Raw genomic sequence first — 19015 nt, 5'->3', positions numbered from 1 at the left:
GCAGTTCCAACAGTTCCCGGCAATTCCGGCTTTTGCCCTTTGGATTAGGGCAGCGTTATCCCTTAGGATCTCTCCTCCTACTAAAACCCAATGACAAGTAGAGAGGAAGGGATCCCAAGTGTTTTGAAATGACTTGAAAGCCACCTCTATTTATACTAAAACATTGAGCACAAGTGGGGTTTATTTGGTTGCTGGCCGACCTTAACGAATTGTCCCATAACACAAATAAATTCATATCTCCATGAATACTTATCGGAATCGGATGATCTTTAGATCAATCCTACACCTCTCAATGAGGGGATCCAAGAAAAATATCAGCTTCCATTAATAAGATGACCCACATGGAGTTTGGCCCTAGTTGCCAATTTTAACAAATGACCTGTATAAGACCTGGGAACAACCCCTATAAGACTTGGCAAAATGCAAAAAAAAACTTAAAAAAATACAATCTCCAAAAAAGTAAAAATAAATACGAATTTTGAGTGGGTCCATGGGTCTTATGCGGGTCATATGTGAGTCACATGTGTTTCTTCACAGGTTCAATACGAGTAGATGGATTCTATGTGGGTTTGGATGAGTACGTGTAGAGACCACGAGTCCTAGTGAGTGACTCGTCTCGCTATAGAATCCGTCAAGACTCGCGGGTACTTGTAGGTCTTATAAGAGTCGTGCAACACTGGTATCAGCTAATCCAAGGTCAATATCAATCTTGAGTTGCTTCACTAGGCTTGGTGATAGAGACTTCAAGGTCTCAAGCCTTCACAACAAGTGTGCTCCAAGTTTGACCGGTTTTGTCCATAAAGTTTTGCAACAATGTCTCCAAAGAACGTCCTTCAAGTCTGCTGTAACAATGATTCCAGGTTTGCTTGAGTATAGTCTTCAATTAGTTCTCTAATTGCGCTTAATCAAAAGATATTTACTGCTCCAATTTCTTCTAGAGGTGCCCTAATCACAGGTCCTAAGTTTGTTCACAAGAGAGCCGAAACTGTGTCTGAGACTGAGGTACCACAGTCCTAAAAAAGGGCTGAAATTATGGCCTTAGAGCTGAATTTCGCTAGCCTCAGAGACTGGTTCTCCACAGGGGCAAAAGCAATGTTCCACCAAGTTTCTGGGAAGTGGAAACGCGGGAGCGGGGATACGCATAAAGGGTACGTATATAAGCAACCCCAAAATTTAGGGAAATTTCGGGAAACGGAGGACGTCAAAGCCATACAAATTATAAAATTATTAAAAAATTTAATATATAAAAATAAGAAATAAAATCTCAACAATATGTCAATAACTAAGTAAATAGTAAATCTTAAGAATTATGAAATGTACATTTAAATGTGATCATCATTTCATATTAGACTATTATGCATTAGAATTATCATTTGACATTTTTCCAATCATCAATATAAAATTTTAAATCTAAAAGTAAATTACTAAATTGAATCCATCATTTGACATTATGCAATGTTCCATGTAAATTCATCGTTTGGTAATGGGCATTTAATATTATGCAAGGTACATCTAAATTAAATTAATCATTTGACAATTGAAACTACATAATGCACATCGAAAGTAAATTCATCATATGACGATGACATTATGCTGAAGTCTAGAATAGCCATAGAATACTAAACTAAAAGTAAGCATAGAAAGCAGTGAAATACTATTAAATTTCTCAAAAAGTACTAAATAATAAATCACAGCTCCAATCTGGTGGCTCCAAGTCACAAAATGAAAATCGCAGCTCCAAGTCACAAGATGAAAATCACAACTCTAAATGTCTCAGGCCCGCAATCGATGGTAAATATGAATCACATCAAATTGCAGATAGTAAATGTCGAGCGAAACAACAAGAAAATCTCAGGCGGCAAGGTAAAATGTCGAGCAACAACATAAAGAAAATGTTAGGTGGCAAGGTAAAATCACAGGGTTAATGATAAATGTGAATGATTATGTTTTAAATTTTTAATTTATTCTTTAGTTTTTATTTTTGTTTTTTTTAATTATATTAAAATTTGTATTTTTTTAATTTTTATGTTTTTAATTGTTATTAGAAAAAAAAATTAGGGGGATGCTTTTCGTCACCAGAAAAACATCACTCCAGAGTTTCATCAAAAAAGGGGACATGAGGAAACGTTTCCCTAGGAGTTTCCTTGTCCCGGGAGCGTGGGGGAGCAAGGAAGCGTGCCCCCCACCTTGGGGGGCGCGTCCTTGTGGAACACTGGCCAAAAGTGATCAAGAGGGGCTGAATTTTTCTCCTAAGAGGGGGACAAAGTCTACTCCAAAATGATCCCAATATACAACGAAAATCACAGAAAGAATATAACCAAAAACCAGAAGATTCTTGCCTTAATTCTTCGCTTCAATTCCTCTGTCACGTACATATAATTCAAAATTTCACTCTGAATATACTTCAGATCTTCACTCTTGTATCTTCTGTTTCCTTTTTGCTTTTTTGCTTGGATGAATGAAGGCACAGATGGAGGAAACTTTACCTTCTATTTATACCATTCGGAATTAACTGAAATGTCATGTCTCTTAGGAGGGTCGACATGATCTTGTAGGCTGTCTTATTTTGGGTAGGACCAACATTAGGGCCGACTTGTCCTCATGGTAAGATATGTACCCTCTTCAAACAGTGAATTTTCAACATTTGTTTAGGTAGATCATGAGGTGTAGAATAGTTGTTTTAAGTAACCACTGAAGATGGTGCCAGGTCAAAGGCATTGAAATTTGTTTCCTTATAAAATCAACCCTTTATATAGAAGGGCTGGCAAGGCTGATCTGTAGTTGTTCTAACTCATCCAACCTTTTGTTGAAAAATGTGTAACTAGGTTCGGTCTTCATAAGTGTGAAATATATTCTTGTAAATATAAAATGAAAAAGAAGTTATTATTATTATTGGAGCATGGGTTAGGTCAAGCAGCCATTGAGTGCTTCTAGTGTTTGTCCTAGCTATAAAAGTCATTGTCATATATTGAAAACCCTATGGGCACATTGTAAATTGTAAAGAAAAACTTATTTTGTCTTTAAAGTGTCAAAATACTTCCAAGATCAAGTCGGCCTACAGGAAGAGCCACGTCCGCCCTTGAAGAAGCCTATATATAAAGGAACTCGTCCTCCATTTGGATCATTCACTCACTCATCTCTTATACGAAAAAGCAGAAGAAGAAGTCGAAGAAGGAATTGCAAAGAAGAGGAAGTCGAAGAAGGAAGTGCAAAGAAGAGGAAGTCGAAGAAGTTGAAGTGTTTTTGTGCCTTATCTATCTCTCTTGGGAAGATCTAAGTTAGGGTTTCTGCGTTGGGAGCTCTTGTGGTTTGATCTTGGAAGCAGAAGAGAAGGGAAGGCAAGCGAAGGTCTCTTAGGGCATCTTATTAGCCCTAAGACTCAAGACAAGGTAAGCGAAGTCAAGTGGAAGGCTATGAGAAGGAGATCGAAGTCTCCTAGAGAAGCAACAACAGTTGCAGCAGTTGCTGGGGAGCAAATTTTGGATCTACTGGGAGGTCGAAGATATTGCAATAAGAGGCCGTGGTAGACTTGACCTTGGAGGGTATTTGTCTAAGTCTCTAAGTCATGGTATTTGTCAATTGAAAGATCTAAGCAAAGAAGAGATTTACGGGTTTTCCCCTCAAGAGGAGGGGTTTTGGCCCTGGCTTGCAACCTATATATTGTGTCACTATTCTTATTGTTTTGGTAGCTATTGATGTAATTGCATATTGGAATAATAACGAACAAGGCTAATAAGTAAAAGATAACACAACCAATTATCAAGTTAAGAGAATTAACATATTCATTGCCCCATTGAATTCTCAACATGGTTTTAGAGCTTTGGTTCTCTAAGGGCATCATGAAGATCTCCTCTACAATGAAGAAGGTCATCAAGAAAATTGCAAGCCAACTCAAGAAAGGTATCAAAGAAGCATGGAATTTCTTATTCTCTTCAAAGAAGGCATCAATCAATGAAATTGATGAAGGTCTCTTCTCGGTTCTCTCTGGTACATTCCAAGACGAAGACATATGGGTAATTGATAGTGGTGCATCAAGGCACATGACTGGCCACTCCAACCGATTGAAGACCTTATCAAAAGGAAAATCCGCTTACTCTGTGGAACTTGGAGACAACAAGAGCTATCCTGTGAAGGGCATTGGATCAACTTCCATAAAACTCGAAGATGGAAGCAACATCCACCTCAACAACATTCTATTTGTTCCAGGTTTGCACAAAAATTTACTTTCTATTTCAAGTTTAGAAGACAAAGGAGATAGAGTAGCCTTCATTGATGGAAAAGTAGTTGTTTGGGGAAAAGACTCAAGCATAGATCAAGCTAAAGTTATTGGTATCCGAGAAGGAAGGCTTTACAGATTAATATCTCTTGTAAACCAAGCCCTAGTTCACACTGAGATTAGTCCATGTGAACTTTGGCATTGAAGGTTTGGTCATCTACATTTCAAAATGCTTCCAACTTTAAGTTCCATAGTCGATCCCGATCTAAGGGAAGATCATGAAGGTTTCTGCAAGGGATGTGCATTGGGCAAGAATACCAAGAGACCATTTGGAAGCAGTGCTTCGCAGTCGAAAGAAATCTTGGATCTCATTCACTCTAATGTGTGTGGCCCTATGACTCCAAAATCATTTGGAGGTCATCTATACTATGTCACATTCATAGATGATCATTCAAGAAAGACCTGGGTTTACTTAATGAAAACCAAGGATGAAATATTTACAAAATTTCAAGAATTCAAGGTTGAAGTGGAGAACCTTACAGAAAGAAGAATCAAGATACTAAGATCTGATAATGGAGGAGAATATACATCCAAATAGATTATAGCAATCTATAAGGAGTTTGGGATTAAGAAGGAGTTGATAGTCCCATACAATCCCGAACAAAAAGGAGTTGCTGAAAGAAAGAATAGAACTATTGAAGAAAGTGTAAAAGAAATGTTACACAATCAAGATCTACCTAAGTTTCTGTAGGAAGAGGCAACAAATACAACGGTCTACATTCAGAATCGATGTCCTCACAGATCTCTAGATAACAAAACTATGAAAGAAATGTTGACTGGAAATAAGCTGTTTGTAGATCATCTCCAGATCTTTGGGTGTCTTGTGTATATTCATATACCAAAGGACAAAAGAAAGAAGTTGGATCCTTCCGGTATGAAAGGTATATTTGTTGGGTATAGTAACTCATCAAAAGCTTATAGAATTTATATGAAAGATGGACATCACATTGAAGTTAGTCGTGATGTCATATTTGATGAGAGTATAGCATTCAAGAAGTCAAAAGAACTTTCTATAAATTTTGATGATAAAGGACTTCTGATATTTGAGGAAGAAGTTGACAAGGAAGGAGAAGAATCACACCATGAAGAAGAAGGGCCTAGTGAACTTGTTCAACCCGTGGTCATTCTAGAAACAAGGAAAATACCTAATTGGTTGAAATCCACACTACTTGATGCAGAAGGTCATGGGGTAGCGCAAGGATCATTTAGAGAAAGTAAGAGACCCAAGAAATATTCTGGGTATGCTGCATACATGACAAAATTAATAGAAGCAAAACCATCCACCTTTGAAGAGGCTATAGAACATCGAGAATGAAAGGATGCCATGAATGAAGAGTATCAATCTATAATGAAGAATGGAGTCTGGGAGATCGTAACTAGGCCCGAAGACAAAGCTGTTGTTACTTCCAAGTGGATCTATAAGATCAACCATGCAACCGATGGAAGTATAAAGAAGTATGAAGTAAGATTTGTGGCTAGAGGTTTCTCTCAACTTGAAGGCATTGACTATGAAGAGACATTTGCTCCAACAACAAGATATACAACAATTCGATCATTAGTCTCTCTGGCAGCATTGATGGGATGGAACATCCACCAAATGGATGTCAAGACTGCGTTTCTGAATGGCACCATAGATGAAGAAGTCTATATAGAACAACCCTTGGGATTTGAAGTCAAAGATAGGAAGGCATATGTTTGTAGATTGAATAAAGCATTATATGGCCTCAAGTAAGCACCAAGGGCATGGTATGCTAGAATGGATGCATACCTACAGAGAATAGGCTTCACAAAATGTTTTGCTGACTCGAACCTTTATATTAAGGTTGTAAATAATGAACTTGTAATTATTCTTTTGTATGTAGATGATCTTCTCTTGATAGGTGTAGAAGGTCGAATTGAAGAATGTAAGAAGCAACTGGGCGCAGAATTTGACATGACAGATCTTGGGTTGATGCATTACTATTTGGGACTAGAAGTCTGGCAAGGACCAAATGAAATCTATTTGGGTCAAGGAAAGTATGTGATCGAGATTCTAAAGAAGTTTGACATGATGGACTGCAAACCTATGACCATTTCGATGATGACAAACTTGAAGAGATTAAGGAGTTACAAATCAAGCCCCGTGGATCCTTCCAGGTATAGACAACTCGTTGGCTCATTGATGTACTTGGTGAATACTCTTCCAGACATATGTTTTGCAGTAAATGTACTCAATCAATTCCAAGTGCAACTAAAGCGTGATCATTGGATAGTAGCAAAGCATATTCTGAGATATTTGCGAGGAGCCATCAACTGCTATCTCAAATATGATAGAAGGAATGATGTCCAATTGATTAGATATATAGATTCTGACTAGGGAGGCAGTGAAGAGGATGGAAGAAGCACTACGGGAAGATGTTTCAGTTTAGGATCCTCCATGGTCTCATGGACGAGTAGAAAAGCAAGACACCATTGCTTTGAGTAGTGCTGAGGCTGAATATGTTGCAGCATGTGAAGTAAGCAGAGAAGCAGTATGGTTAAGGAAGCTGCTATCCGACTTGTTTGAAGGACCGATGAACCCTACAGTGATACTTTGTGATAACACCAGTTGTATTCGTTTGTCTGAGAATCTAGTGTTTCATGGAAAGACAAAGCACATCAACAACAAGTATCACTATATTCGAGAGCTAGTACAAAATGGTGTGTTGCAGCTACGATATATCTCCACTGATGAATAGGTAGCTGACATATTGACGAAATCACTTCCGAACAAGAAGCTTGTATACTTAAGGGACAAGCTTGGTTTGGTTGATTTGTCCTCCCTAATTGAGAGGGAGAGATAGACACTACATTCTTGTCTTCACTTGGGAAGAAAGAATGGAGGATTGGGTAACCATTTGGCATTCGATACTCTTTGAGAATGTGGTAGGGCATTCAACACAAGATTAGCGGTGGACCGATATTCTTTGAGGATTAGCTACCCAAGATAAGAATAGTCCAATGGAAGGTCATACTCAGTGAACACCCGGGTGGAGTATGTACCTTCGGAGACAATGATGATGGTGTCTATACATCATTTGTCTCGCTAGCATTGTGCTCTGATCTTGTGGAGAGATAGAGCTGTTAGTCAAGGCCTTGCTATGTGACAATGCTGGTTAATATGATGCTAGACAGATGGGTTACCAATCTGACTCTTCTTATGAGATATCTTCAAATTGAGAATGACCATGTACCTCTTATGAATACCTCCCTAGTTAAGAGGGAGTGTTGAAAAATATGTAACTAGGCTCGGTCTTCATAAGTGTGAAATGTATTCTTGTAAATATAAAATGAAAAAGAAGTTATTATTATTATTGGAGCATGGGTTTCATGCTCAAGTTCTTTTATTTTATAGGTCAAGCACCCTTTGAGTGCTTATAACGTTTGTCCAAGGTATAAGAGTCATTGTCATATATTGAAGATCCTATGGGCACATTGTAAATTGTAAAAAAAAAATTATTTTGTCTTTAAAGTGTCAAAATACCTCCAAGATCAAGTCGGCTTAATGAGCTGTCAAGTCGGCCTACATGAAGAGCCACGTCCACCCTTGAAGAAGGCTATATATAAAGGAACTCGTCCTCCATTTGGATCACTCACTCACTCATCACTTATGCGAAGAAACAAAAGAAGAAGAAATTGAAGAAGGAAGTGCAAAGAAGAGGAGTCAAAGAAGTCAAAGTATTTCTGGGCCTTATCTATCTTTCTTGGGAAGATCGAAGTTAGGGTTTCTCACCGAGATCTCTTGTGGTTCGATCTTGGAAGTAGAAGAGAAGGGAAGGCAAGCGAAGGTCTCTTAGAGCTTATTATTAGCCCTAAGACTCAAGCCAATGCAAGCGAAGTCAAGAGGAAGACTATTAGAGGGAGATCGAAGTCTCCTAGAGAAGCAACAACAGTTGCAACAATTGTTGTTGTTGGGGAGCAGAATTTCGGATATACTGGGAGGTCGAAGATATTGCAACATGAGGTTGTGGTAGACTTGATCTTGGAGGGTATTTGTCTAAGTCTCAAGGCCATGGTATTTGTCAATTGAAAGATCTAAGCAAAGAAGAGATTTACAGGTTTTACCCTCAAGAGAAGGGGTTTTGGCCCTGGCTTGCAGCCTATATACTGTGTCACTGTTCTTGTTGTTTTGGTAGCTGTTTGCTTTATTTCACATTGGAATAATAACGAACAAAGCTAATAAGTAAAAGATAACACAAACAATTATCAAGTTAAGAGAATTAACATATTCATTGCCCCATTGAATTCTCAACAACTTCCTCGCAATTCATCCGGATAGGAACATGCTTGTTATGCAGCTCTGGATGTTTATTTTTTCAGATATATATGGAGCCTATTTTCCATTTTTGATTGAAATTCAGGTTTGATACGTATGCATTTCTTTTCTCTCACATGTATATGGAGCATTTGAGCCTTTCTTGATTAAGCTTCAAGTTTGGAGCTTTTGATGATTAAGCTTCTAGTTCATTACAACCATAAATCATATTTTTCTTATAGTCACGACTCTTCATTTTTTTAACAAACAAGAAAGTCAATCCTGTTTGATTATTAATCCATCAAACATTATATCGTTTTTAGCTTTTGTTTCTCCTGACGATCCTTCATCTTTACGACCTTCCATTTCATTTATAACCTCCTCAGTTTCAATTTGACAATTCACAAATTTACTAAATGAATTTGTTGAACTGAATATTCGTGTTCCTAACGACCACTGGTTTCGTTAAACTTAGCAAATGGTCCATAATTTAACAAACTCTGTGTATTGTTCTGCACTTCAACATAGACAAGGAGATAGATTTCATATTCTCATTCACACTGCAACTTCAGGGAGGTAGGATCATTTATAAGCCTTGGTTTGTTTTTGATCCTAGTATAGATCCCTTTGCTTTGCCATCAATGACAATATCTCAAGTGAATAGGAGAAACATTTTCTCCTAAAGGGTTACCCATTTTGGTGGGTAACAGGTTGTACCTTGTCCATCACCTCTCAATAGTATGTCACCACTTCTAGACAGAGAGATATCCTTTGGACCAAATTTGCTCTTCTAGCAATGAAGCCTCCTCCATCAACTTTTGATAGCGGATCATCTCTTCTACATAGACAAACATCTCCAAGACCAAATCCAATGCTTCTTGCCAACCATATACATAAATATTCTTTTCTTTGGCATTGGATGGTAAGAAAGGTGTACTACCATTTTTTATAGAATAACACCCCTTCTCTTTTTCCTAGTTGCAAGAACTTGGAACTTCGAGCTTAGATCGTATAGATTATATTTTCTTTTTGCTTTTGTAGGAGTGGCCTTCACATTTCCACTGGGTATAGCCACTTACGTATTGAGCAGCCTCGTTGACTTACTTTTGGTCGTTTGTTGGGCATTAATAAACTAATTGAGGTTATCTTTTCTGTATATATTTTTGAAATTCTATATGGCCAAACCTCTAAATCCTATGTTTGGATAAAATGGCCACACCAACACCCTATTTGTTATAACTTTGGCTTTCCCAAGTATTGTGTCATAGGTTCTAAGCAATGGAGATGAAGATCATAACCTAGATCCCTAGTGTGGACCACATTGTTGAAGGTTGAGAAAAAATATAAAAGAACATTTGAAATTAACAAAAAAACCTGTCTAGTTAGGAATAAGATGTTTTATTTACACACAAGATCATAGTGAATAACAGTTTAATAGAAGACAACTAAGTATGAGGTGTCTTGTACAATTAATGATTCTAATGTGAGAAATACTTTAATGTAGAGTCCCACTTTATCCTGTTATATTTTTTTCCAAGGAAAAAATCAGTAACTTTCTATTAATAAAAATGAAAAGTTACATTGAGTAGATGCATAAAGAATTTAGGAGTTGTCCCGTGGGACCAATGTGCATGACACACACAAAGTAGTGAAGCTACCAAAAAATAGAAATAAAATTAAAATTACAAATTGCCAGATAAACTGGACTTTTCTTTTTTGCCTTTTTTCTTTTGGACTTTTTGCTAGACCCCAAGTGATGGAGCAAAAGTGACAATTGCCAGCTCATTATTTCTTGTAAGGTTTGGGACATCTTTGTCTGAGTCGAAGCTTTCAGATACATGAGATCACTTGGTTCCACTTGTGCCTTGATTGTTGTTATTCCCCTCTACTTGGATTTCAAGGGTCGGAATAACTACTGAGTTGTTTGGATTCTCTGATTGTTTGTTCTGTTCTTCCTCCTTTTCTTCTCCCATCTCTTGTGAGCCTTGTTGTTTTTCTGTTCCTTGATGTTGCTGGCTTTCATCTTCATCCTCATCATCTGATGAAGGAGATTTTGGGAATTGCCATCCTTTTTGCTTTTGTGTTCTCTTCTTTGTTCTTTTCTTTGCTTGTTTGCATGTGTTTTGCAAATGCCTTGTTTGATGGCAAACCTTGCATCGAAAAGCAGTGTTTTCAAAATCTAACCATTATATCCACTTGAAATCTTTGTGTGTCAAGTGAATACAATTCGAGAGACCTTTACTTAAATCCATCTCCACACAAATACAAGCAAAAGTGAAGATCTCTTTGTCCATTATTTCTCGATCCATCTTTAGGAACCTTCCCAAAGAGTTTCCTATGCCTTCTAAGACCTGATGGTGCCAAAAAGGAAGCGGAAGGTTATGTAGCCTTACCCATACCGGCATTTTTGTAACCACCATTGAGTTTGCGTCAAAACCAAGAAACCATGGGGTTACGAAGAGACCCGCCCTTCCCCAGAACCATGGTCCATCATTTATGACATAATTGTAATCTTTTTGGGTATCAAACTGAACCACAAAAAAACCTTTTGCACACAGATAAATATCGCAATCTCTGGTCCAGTTGAGGTAGATCCACTCACTTAGCTCTTCAGATTTTGGCCAGTAACCATTAAATCGACAAATGATGGCTTTTGCTTGTAAAATGTTGAAGAGATCACTTACTTCTGGTAATTCGATGGATAGATCTGGAGCTTTTTCCATCTTTTCTACAATGTACGGACCTGGGATTGTCAGATTTGGGATTTGTTTGTCCTGTGTGGTAACTTTCCCTCTTAATGCATCTTTGAAAGAAGCCTGACCCTTGTCTATCGATGATGATCTAGCTGGTGTGCTTGCTCTTGGGGCATTGCCTTGTAATCTTAAATTCTGGATAATGGTAGAATTTCTTTGAATCCCATAGTCTTTCAAATGGATCTCTTCCTGCAGCACTTTCCCGGAAAAAATCAAACTTTGTGATGAAGCAGAAATAGCTGTGGCATTTTGGGCTTTTTGCTTCAGATCTATCACAAGATCTGTACCCCGTACCCATATCATTATCGATTTCCTAGAAATGGTTTTGATAAAAACCTGATATAAGTCCTCTGGATCTGAGATGGACACTTTGCCCTCTACGCTTGATGGTTGGGGCCATAACCCTAAGTTGCATAAAACGCTGCTCTTATTAGTGAAATCCTGTTGATAACTCTTCAGTAATGCCTCTGCTTCCTTGGGAGTTATTTGCTCGTCAAACGAGATTGTGATTGTCCCTCTAGCAGGCTGGTGCATACGTGTGGTTGGCCGACCGTCAGGAGGCGCATTTGTTGTTTGATCAAAGGCATTGTTGTTTGTGCTCGCGGAAGGCTTCGCGGGGATACAAACCTGCGCGCTGTCAGAAGACCCCTCTGCACAACTAAAGAGATCGAATGTTGACGGCCTGCCAGGAGGCGATGTCCTCTCCTATTGTTCCCACTCGCAGCTGCCGGACTGCTATTTTCCGCAAACATTTGCGCCATCAAAACCCTATGAGTCGGTCCTTGTTCAATCCCTGGAAGGCCGTTGCCTATGCTATGTGTTTTTTTTAACCCATAGGGCCCATATCCTTTGATCTGCTTCCGCTCTGTCCCAGTGGAAATCGCGCACAGAGGGAACATCGTGGGATCTATCGAAACCTTTGTTTGATCAACTGCCAAAACAGAGGAATAATAACACACAAGCATACAATACACATGAGGACAAAACATTGATAGGGTTACCTGATCCCTGCAACAAAAATGATACCACTAGTCCGTGCTAAGGAAGGAAAACCCAGATGAGAGCGTATAAAGCCTCCTTTGTCTTGGCCACTCCAAGGCTTCTGATTCGTTGTGAAGGAGCAATCCCTCGATATGCAGACAAACGCCGACACAACTTGGAGTCCGACTAGGTATGTATCGACAAGAGCCATATCCGTGACTCTCGTCCTCCAATATTGATGCACCGGAACGAAGAGCGAGTCCAGAGTCCCCAAACAAGAAGCCACAAGGAGTATAACCTTAAGCTAGCGCCGAGGAGGGAGAAAGCCCATCGATCCATAAGTCAACACGACCAGCTAGGGCGAAAAAATTACAATCGGCGGCGTCTCCATACCTGCAACAGTTTGAAACCCTAAGGAAATATGCCAATGCCATCTTCATATTCCTCACCGTTAATAGATTTTAATTAGAGTAGTTTGATGAACAATTTGTTTTTTTTTCTCTATGCTGTTATCACTCGAAACACAGAAATGATTATAGTTTTTAAAAGGGTTATGGGTTTTAGAAATACCCATCCACTTTCAAGATTGTGGGAAATGAAGAGATGGAATATTAGTCTTCTATAAGGTCGATTGCTGTGGTCTAGTGATTGAGATGGAGTGTCATCACAATAAAAATCCAAGTTCAACTCCCACAGGCATAGATCAGTGATCGTGTTAAAAGTTGGACAAGTTAGAAGCTTCCCATGTTAATGTGGGTGTACTGCAAGAAAGCAGAGTTGGGGTTCAAGGTTCCCCATGGATATAGAAAAGGCATTTACTCTCACCAAAAAATATATTAATCTTCTATTTATACACAGCTACTGTTGGAAATATTTATACAGACAAAACTAGAAAATGATTCTGAATTTCTTTTGTCTTTAATTTATCTCTGCTGCTTTTCCCTTTTCTTCTTCTGTTGTTCTTGATCTCATTTCTTAGTTGTGAGTAGGTCCCATCACACTCAGGCAGAAAAACATTGGGTGCTGTAAATACCTGTGGTACAGGGACTGCTTGAAAACATCTCGGTAAGTTCTCCCAGTTTCTTCTTACAAGTAAATGTCTGGGTAATGTGCCTGGGGTGTTTGAAACTGTTTCATACTAGACAAGGTTCTTGGTACTAAAACAGGGGCACTCTCTTCTAGAGCTTCAGTAACTTAGGTCCCACTAATTACAGGCCTTGCATTTTACAATACATGAGTTAGTAGAGAATACATGAAGTACAGATTAAAGTATATGATCTCTGAGGCACATAACGACGGTATCAATGTATTAGATTTATAAGAGTGGCTTATGTTGATATGACAAGCCAAACCGAAATCGAAATATTGTCTAGGTTTGACCATAAATTACTAGGTTTGAATTCATAAATTGGTAAAGTAAAATACTATTTAAACTTACCATTATCTGAAAATACTTCAGCATTGTTCATTTTGTGAAGATCCAGAAAATATCGTTCATCATCAAGGATTAGTGAAACAGCCATGAGGCCAATTATATGAATTATTATTATCTGTTAAATACAGATACTTGGCCTAGGTTATGTATTTATTAATCTTCCAAGGTTATTCTTGCTGCTCCACTGTGTTCAATGTGAATGGCTATTTTTACTAAATCTATCTGTTTTTCTAGGAATAAAATCTCTCTTTGTGGGTCCCTTCTGAAAATATTTGCAAGCTTAATTATGTGTCAGCTGACAAGGCCTTTTATGTTTCTGCAGGTTGTTGACAAGAAAGGAAAAGGAAATAGCAGTCGTTTCGCACAGTGGCTTTCTAATACACACATTGGGGCTCTTTGGGAAGGACTGCCATCCCTTGGTTAGAAAAGAGATCCACACGCCGTAAGTTGATGTGCTTTAAAGAAGCTTTAATTTTGTTGAATTTTTGCACCTGCTGTTGGTATTCTTTATTTGCATTAGCCCACCAAATTAAACGAAAATGAAAAATGCAAATTTGAATTCAAGTTGGCTCCAAATAAGAGAGGGAAAAATTAGTATTTTTGAAACTCCAAATTTTGCCTCCTAAAAGTCGAGGCAGCCCTACAAGACACACCTATTCGGGCTTATCAAACAACTATATATTGCCAATCAACTTCCTCACTTGAAGAGTAATTCAGACCACTCAATTCTTCTGTTTTTTCTGTCCACACGTGCGAAGGAGAGAGAGAGAGAGAGAGAAGACCAGCAAAGTTCGACCTAAGTTTGACTTGTGTTGACCAGCATTGACTAAATTTTCTGAGGCAGGGTTTGACTGAAATTTCTGAGGTTTTCTGAGACAGGTTGACCGAATCTCTATGAAGCTTCAGGAGGGTGCAATTCGGTCTCTTTCAGGGCAGTTTGACAACAGGATTACTAAGAATATTCTGGGAAGTTTGACCAGGTTTGACCTGTGTTGTTTGTGGTCAGTTTGACCTAGTTTGACTTGGAAAATCAGATTATATATCTTGTTGAATTGAATAATTTCTATAAGAAAAGGTTGCTTAGTTTTTCCCTAGTTAGGGTTTTCCCAGGGTAAAATTTTTGTGTCTCTTGTGTTTGGCTCTGTTCATTATCCTACTGTGAGTATTGTGTTTACAGTTGAGATCTTCTATGTATAATTGCTTAATGATGAATGTAACACAAGAAGGATTAATTAAGAAATCATTGGAGGTGATTATCAAATTAGGAAAATCATGAAAAATCAACATGGTTTCAGAGCGAGTATAAGGGATCAGCCATGAAGAGGCCAAGGGTTCTGATTGGATCTGTTTTAAGGGAAATCTGAATTTTTTTTCGATTCTGCTACGAAGGCTTCATTCGATCTAAAGAGGATCTTATTCTTGAGGCATCCGATCTGAAGTCTCCTTTCAGGGAATCTCTGTAACAGGGCAAATTTGAACCATATTTGATGATTCTGTGGGCAAATTCGGAGGCTGTTCTGTTGTAATTGTTTGGTGCCTAAGGAGGCTTATCTTGCAGATCCTGAGGCTTAAATTCAGACTTCTGTGGAAGTGTTTCTGAGGCATCTTCGGCCTCTTCTAGGGCCTGTCCTGAAGTAGACATGGCACCTCTCTTGAGGTTAGTCCTGTGTAAATTGCGAAGGTTCATTTGAGCCGTTTCAACACAAGTTTTGGTGGATCTGTGATAGCTTGAAGGCCTTGCTTTAAGGCTCGGACTTGCACAATTTTTGAGGCTGTCTGAGGTGATTTCGTGTTGGAAATGTTGAGAGGGGGCTGAATCAATATTTCACTTACAATTAGTTAATTATAAAATTTTAGAGCATGAACAATAGAACAATAATCATCAACACATCACAAGAGCAGTACACAACAGATTTTTAGGTGGAAACCCTTCTGCGAGAAAAACCACCGGACACTTTTCTAATAGTTTATGAGTACACAAATATCTTAGCTCCAACTAAAGGGGAAGTTCCAACTCCCTAGTACTTTAGAAAAGCATTCAATTTATCAGGAAGCTCCAACTCCCTAGTACTTCAACTGGGCTCGGGTCTTCTCAAGGGGTCCTCGAAGTTGAGCTCAATTCGACGGTGGAATCCTGAGATATTGCAACCCCTAAGTCAAGGATCATTCCTCTCCCTAGGTTGCTTTGGGTAACTGTCTTCATTTGGATCATCGCATTTGAATCACAAAAGAAAACTATTCCTTTGATCCTATTCTCCTCCAGGTCAAGCCCCTCCATCATTGATAAACTCCACACCCTTGACCTAGTTTGGGTCCACTTGGGTTCTTTGTGATCCTACAACCATGTGACTCAAATCCCACAAGGATTACATAGAATCCATTTCTCCTTTAGGATTCTTAGGTCTAGGATACCTCTTGTTAAGGGTTACTCTCCAAACCTAGGTCTAAGTGATTTCATAGCCCTTCTAAGAGAGCTATCTATCTTGCATTCATAACAAGCAAGCCCATTATTTGAGCCTCTTGTGAATAGGCTTTTGGAATCACCTTTCATCCCATCATTGGTCCATCATTCCTAGTGATTCCTCTCATAGCGGGGCTCCTCCCATCAGTGAAAGTCTGTAAAGAGCAGGGAGCTTTAGCTGAGGAGATAGTGGGCTATAGCTCTATTGTTTCCACTGAACCTAGTAGTTGCTCTATAAGACCCCCTCCTAGGACCCCTGCTAGTTTGAGCGGTAACATTTTGGCGTTGTTGCCTTGAATAGGAGACGTGAATATTATTCCTCATACGACAATATTGATATATCATTCTTGGCAACTCCATTGGAAGAACGAAGCTCTAGTTCTTCATTGAACTTTAAATTCAATGGTTGCAGGGTGAAGCAAGTATTTTTCAAGGCAATTTCATTCACCTTGGCGACTCTCATGTCATTAAAATCCCAACAACATGTTGAGCACATATATTCCCGCCATAGACATGATAGGGGCGCCGAGATATCCCACATCGGAATCTATTAAGAATATGCCAATGTTCAATGGGGATCCACATTCTGCAGCCAGTCACGTTGTAAGATTCATGAGGTTTGCTTCAAGGCAAAGTATAACTCAACCTTGTGACCAAATGGAATTATTTGTCCTATCCATTGCTCCAGATACTGATTGGCTTGAATTATGTGAACCTAAAAGCATCTCTTCTTTCTCAATGTTGGTTGTGCACTTTCTTTGTCATAAGGGACCAACTCTGCAAACTAGTGAAGAAATATGTCGAACCTTGGACTTGGCCATCCGGGAAGAGGAGCTTGCTGAATATGGTTTTTCACTTGATGAAGAATATCCTAATCTTCAAGAGAAAGTTGTCAATAGAGACATTGATGAAGAAGAGGATGATGAATTAGTAATTCTGTCTTCGAAGGAGGATGTGGAGGAGTTGTTAATCGCAAACTTGAAAGATAACAATGATGTCCCTAGGAACATTTCCTCCAAGGATGAAGATGGGGAGTTTGATCCTGAGAGTCTCCAGGTGTTGCAAGAAAGGATGATGGAGTTCGATGAGTCTTGCAAGCAACTTATGGCAGTGTGTAGCACTAAGGATATTTTCTCCCACTTATACGAGGCATCAAAAAGGTTCTATAATATGAGATGCGAGTATGATAGGAACCCTATTGATGCCCTCCTTCTAGAAGCATATTATCAAAATCATGTAAAAAGTGTTTTGAGTAATATTCTTCAAATGAAGAAAGAGGAAAACGATTTGCGGCCTAGTCAACATAGTGAACAATGGGATGATTCTGAGGAGGATCATGATCATCAAATGGATGAAGAATCTATGAATGATTTTTGGGTTGCTGATTGGGGAATTGGGTATGATTGTGAATACGAAAGCCCCATATTATCTACAATCCATAAGAATGAGCCCAAAGAAGAAGAAAGTGCTCTACCCCTTTTGATTCACGATATTGGTCCATGTGAAGCCCTTCCTAATGATTGGAAAGGTCTCTTCTTTATGTTCCAAGATGACGATAATTCGGTCAAAGATCTTTCTACCATTAAGGATAATTCCAATAGCCTTTGTGCGAAAGGGATTAAGGAAGATGCTTCCTTTAGCCATGCCACCGATAAAGGGTTTTTCTTCATGTTTGAGCAATCCTCCCCTTGTTGTGTTCCTAGCCCTGATATAGATGTTTGTGATGAGGTTCATTCCCCTAGTTTTGATGAAGAGTTGGTTTCCCCTATGAAAAATGAAGAATCATGGTTTTTCCCCAAATATAATGATGGTTCCACCTCTTGTTTTCCAAATAGCCCAAATAATATCATCCTAAATGTGTCTGAGCCATTCGCTCCCTTTTACCCTGAGGATGATGGGTTTGATATAGTTCTTCATCAAAGGTTCATGTACTTGGTCATTGACATTTCCATTTTCTAGTTAGACGAACGAGTTCAATCCTCTCAGTTGGTGTCTTTCCCTTCTTCCAGGGTTCCTTTCTATGGCATATGGGTCCCTCATTTTCCCACATCCTGCCCTCGTAATCCCTCATATTATTCTTCCCATTTGTTTTTTTGGATTCGTTGCAAAAATAATCATAGAAGCATGTGTTTTTATACAGATCAATTGACATGCTAGTTGCATTGGATCTATGATTATACTTAGTGCTTGCGTATTGTTATATGTACATTAGGGTAGGATGCATTGCATATTGGTTTTTCGCATTAGAACTAACATCATATGATATCATCATGATAGATTAAGTTGCATTTAGAATAAAATTACATTTAGAATAAACTTTATTTTTGGTTGATTTTATGGCCTAATACTAAGCATGGGTGATCATAAGACACCACAAAAACATGTTGCCTTGTGTGCTTGGTCTTTGATATGTGCAGGTAACAGGTCTGCGGTCCCAAGTGGTTGCTAGTGTTCTCATGACCTCCTCGTTCGAGTGCGTTTTTGCGCTCTTCTGAGAGCTCATGTCCCAGTTGGAGCCAGATGTTACCCACCATTCGCGGGTGGTATCCATAGGAGAGTCCTTAGCCAACAATCAATAGCCCCTTGCAGCCACCAGATAGCTCGATGTGTCATTATCTCTGCTACCTAAGCTAGCCATGTGGTCCCTTGCCCATCTGTTATGATCGTATGTTTGAAGGTGGGCCGTCCAACCCCATTGGTATGGATTTCATTGCGTAGTTGGGTATTTTTGTTTACTTATCATGGATACTTTTGGGCATGGATTAGTGGGGGGATTCGGTGGAAAGAGTAGGCTAGGTCTGTACTCTTGTCCCCTTTGCTCGATTTGATGGTTATC

The 19015-nt window shown here is 38.9% G+C and overlaps 1 protein-coding gene across 1 annotated transcript in view; it reads left to right on the top strand.

Annotated features, from left to right (window-relative positions):
• LOC149260502 (phosphoglycerate mutase-like protein 1) overlaps positions 1-19015 on the top strand; it is a 120392-nt gene that overhangs the window by 30478 nt on the left and 70899 nt on the right. The window contains exon 7 of the mRNA XM_089420786.1: positions 14041-14160. Within this exon, the coding sequence (XP_089276912.1) occupies positions 14041-14160 (120 nt within the window). The remainder of the gene's footprint in view (positions 1-14040; positions 14161-19015) is intronic.

The sequence above is a fragment of the Pinus tabuliformis genome, chromosome 6 (assembly GCF_031772625.1).
Source record: "Pinus tabuliformis cultivar Carrire ecotype Pingquan chromosome 6, CPIR1, whole genome shotgun sequence".
Lineage (NCBI taxonomy): Eukaryota > Viridiplantae > Streptophyta > Pinopsida > Pinales > Pinaceae > Pinus > Pinus tabuliformis.
The sequence above is the reverse complement of the archived record's forward strand: the minus strand, read 5'-3'. Positions and strand labels throughout refer to the sequence as shown.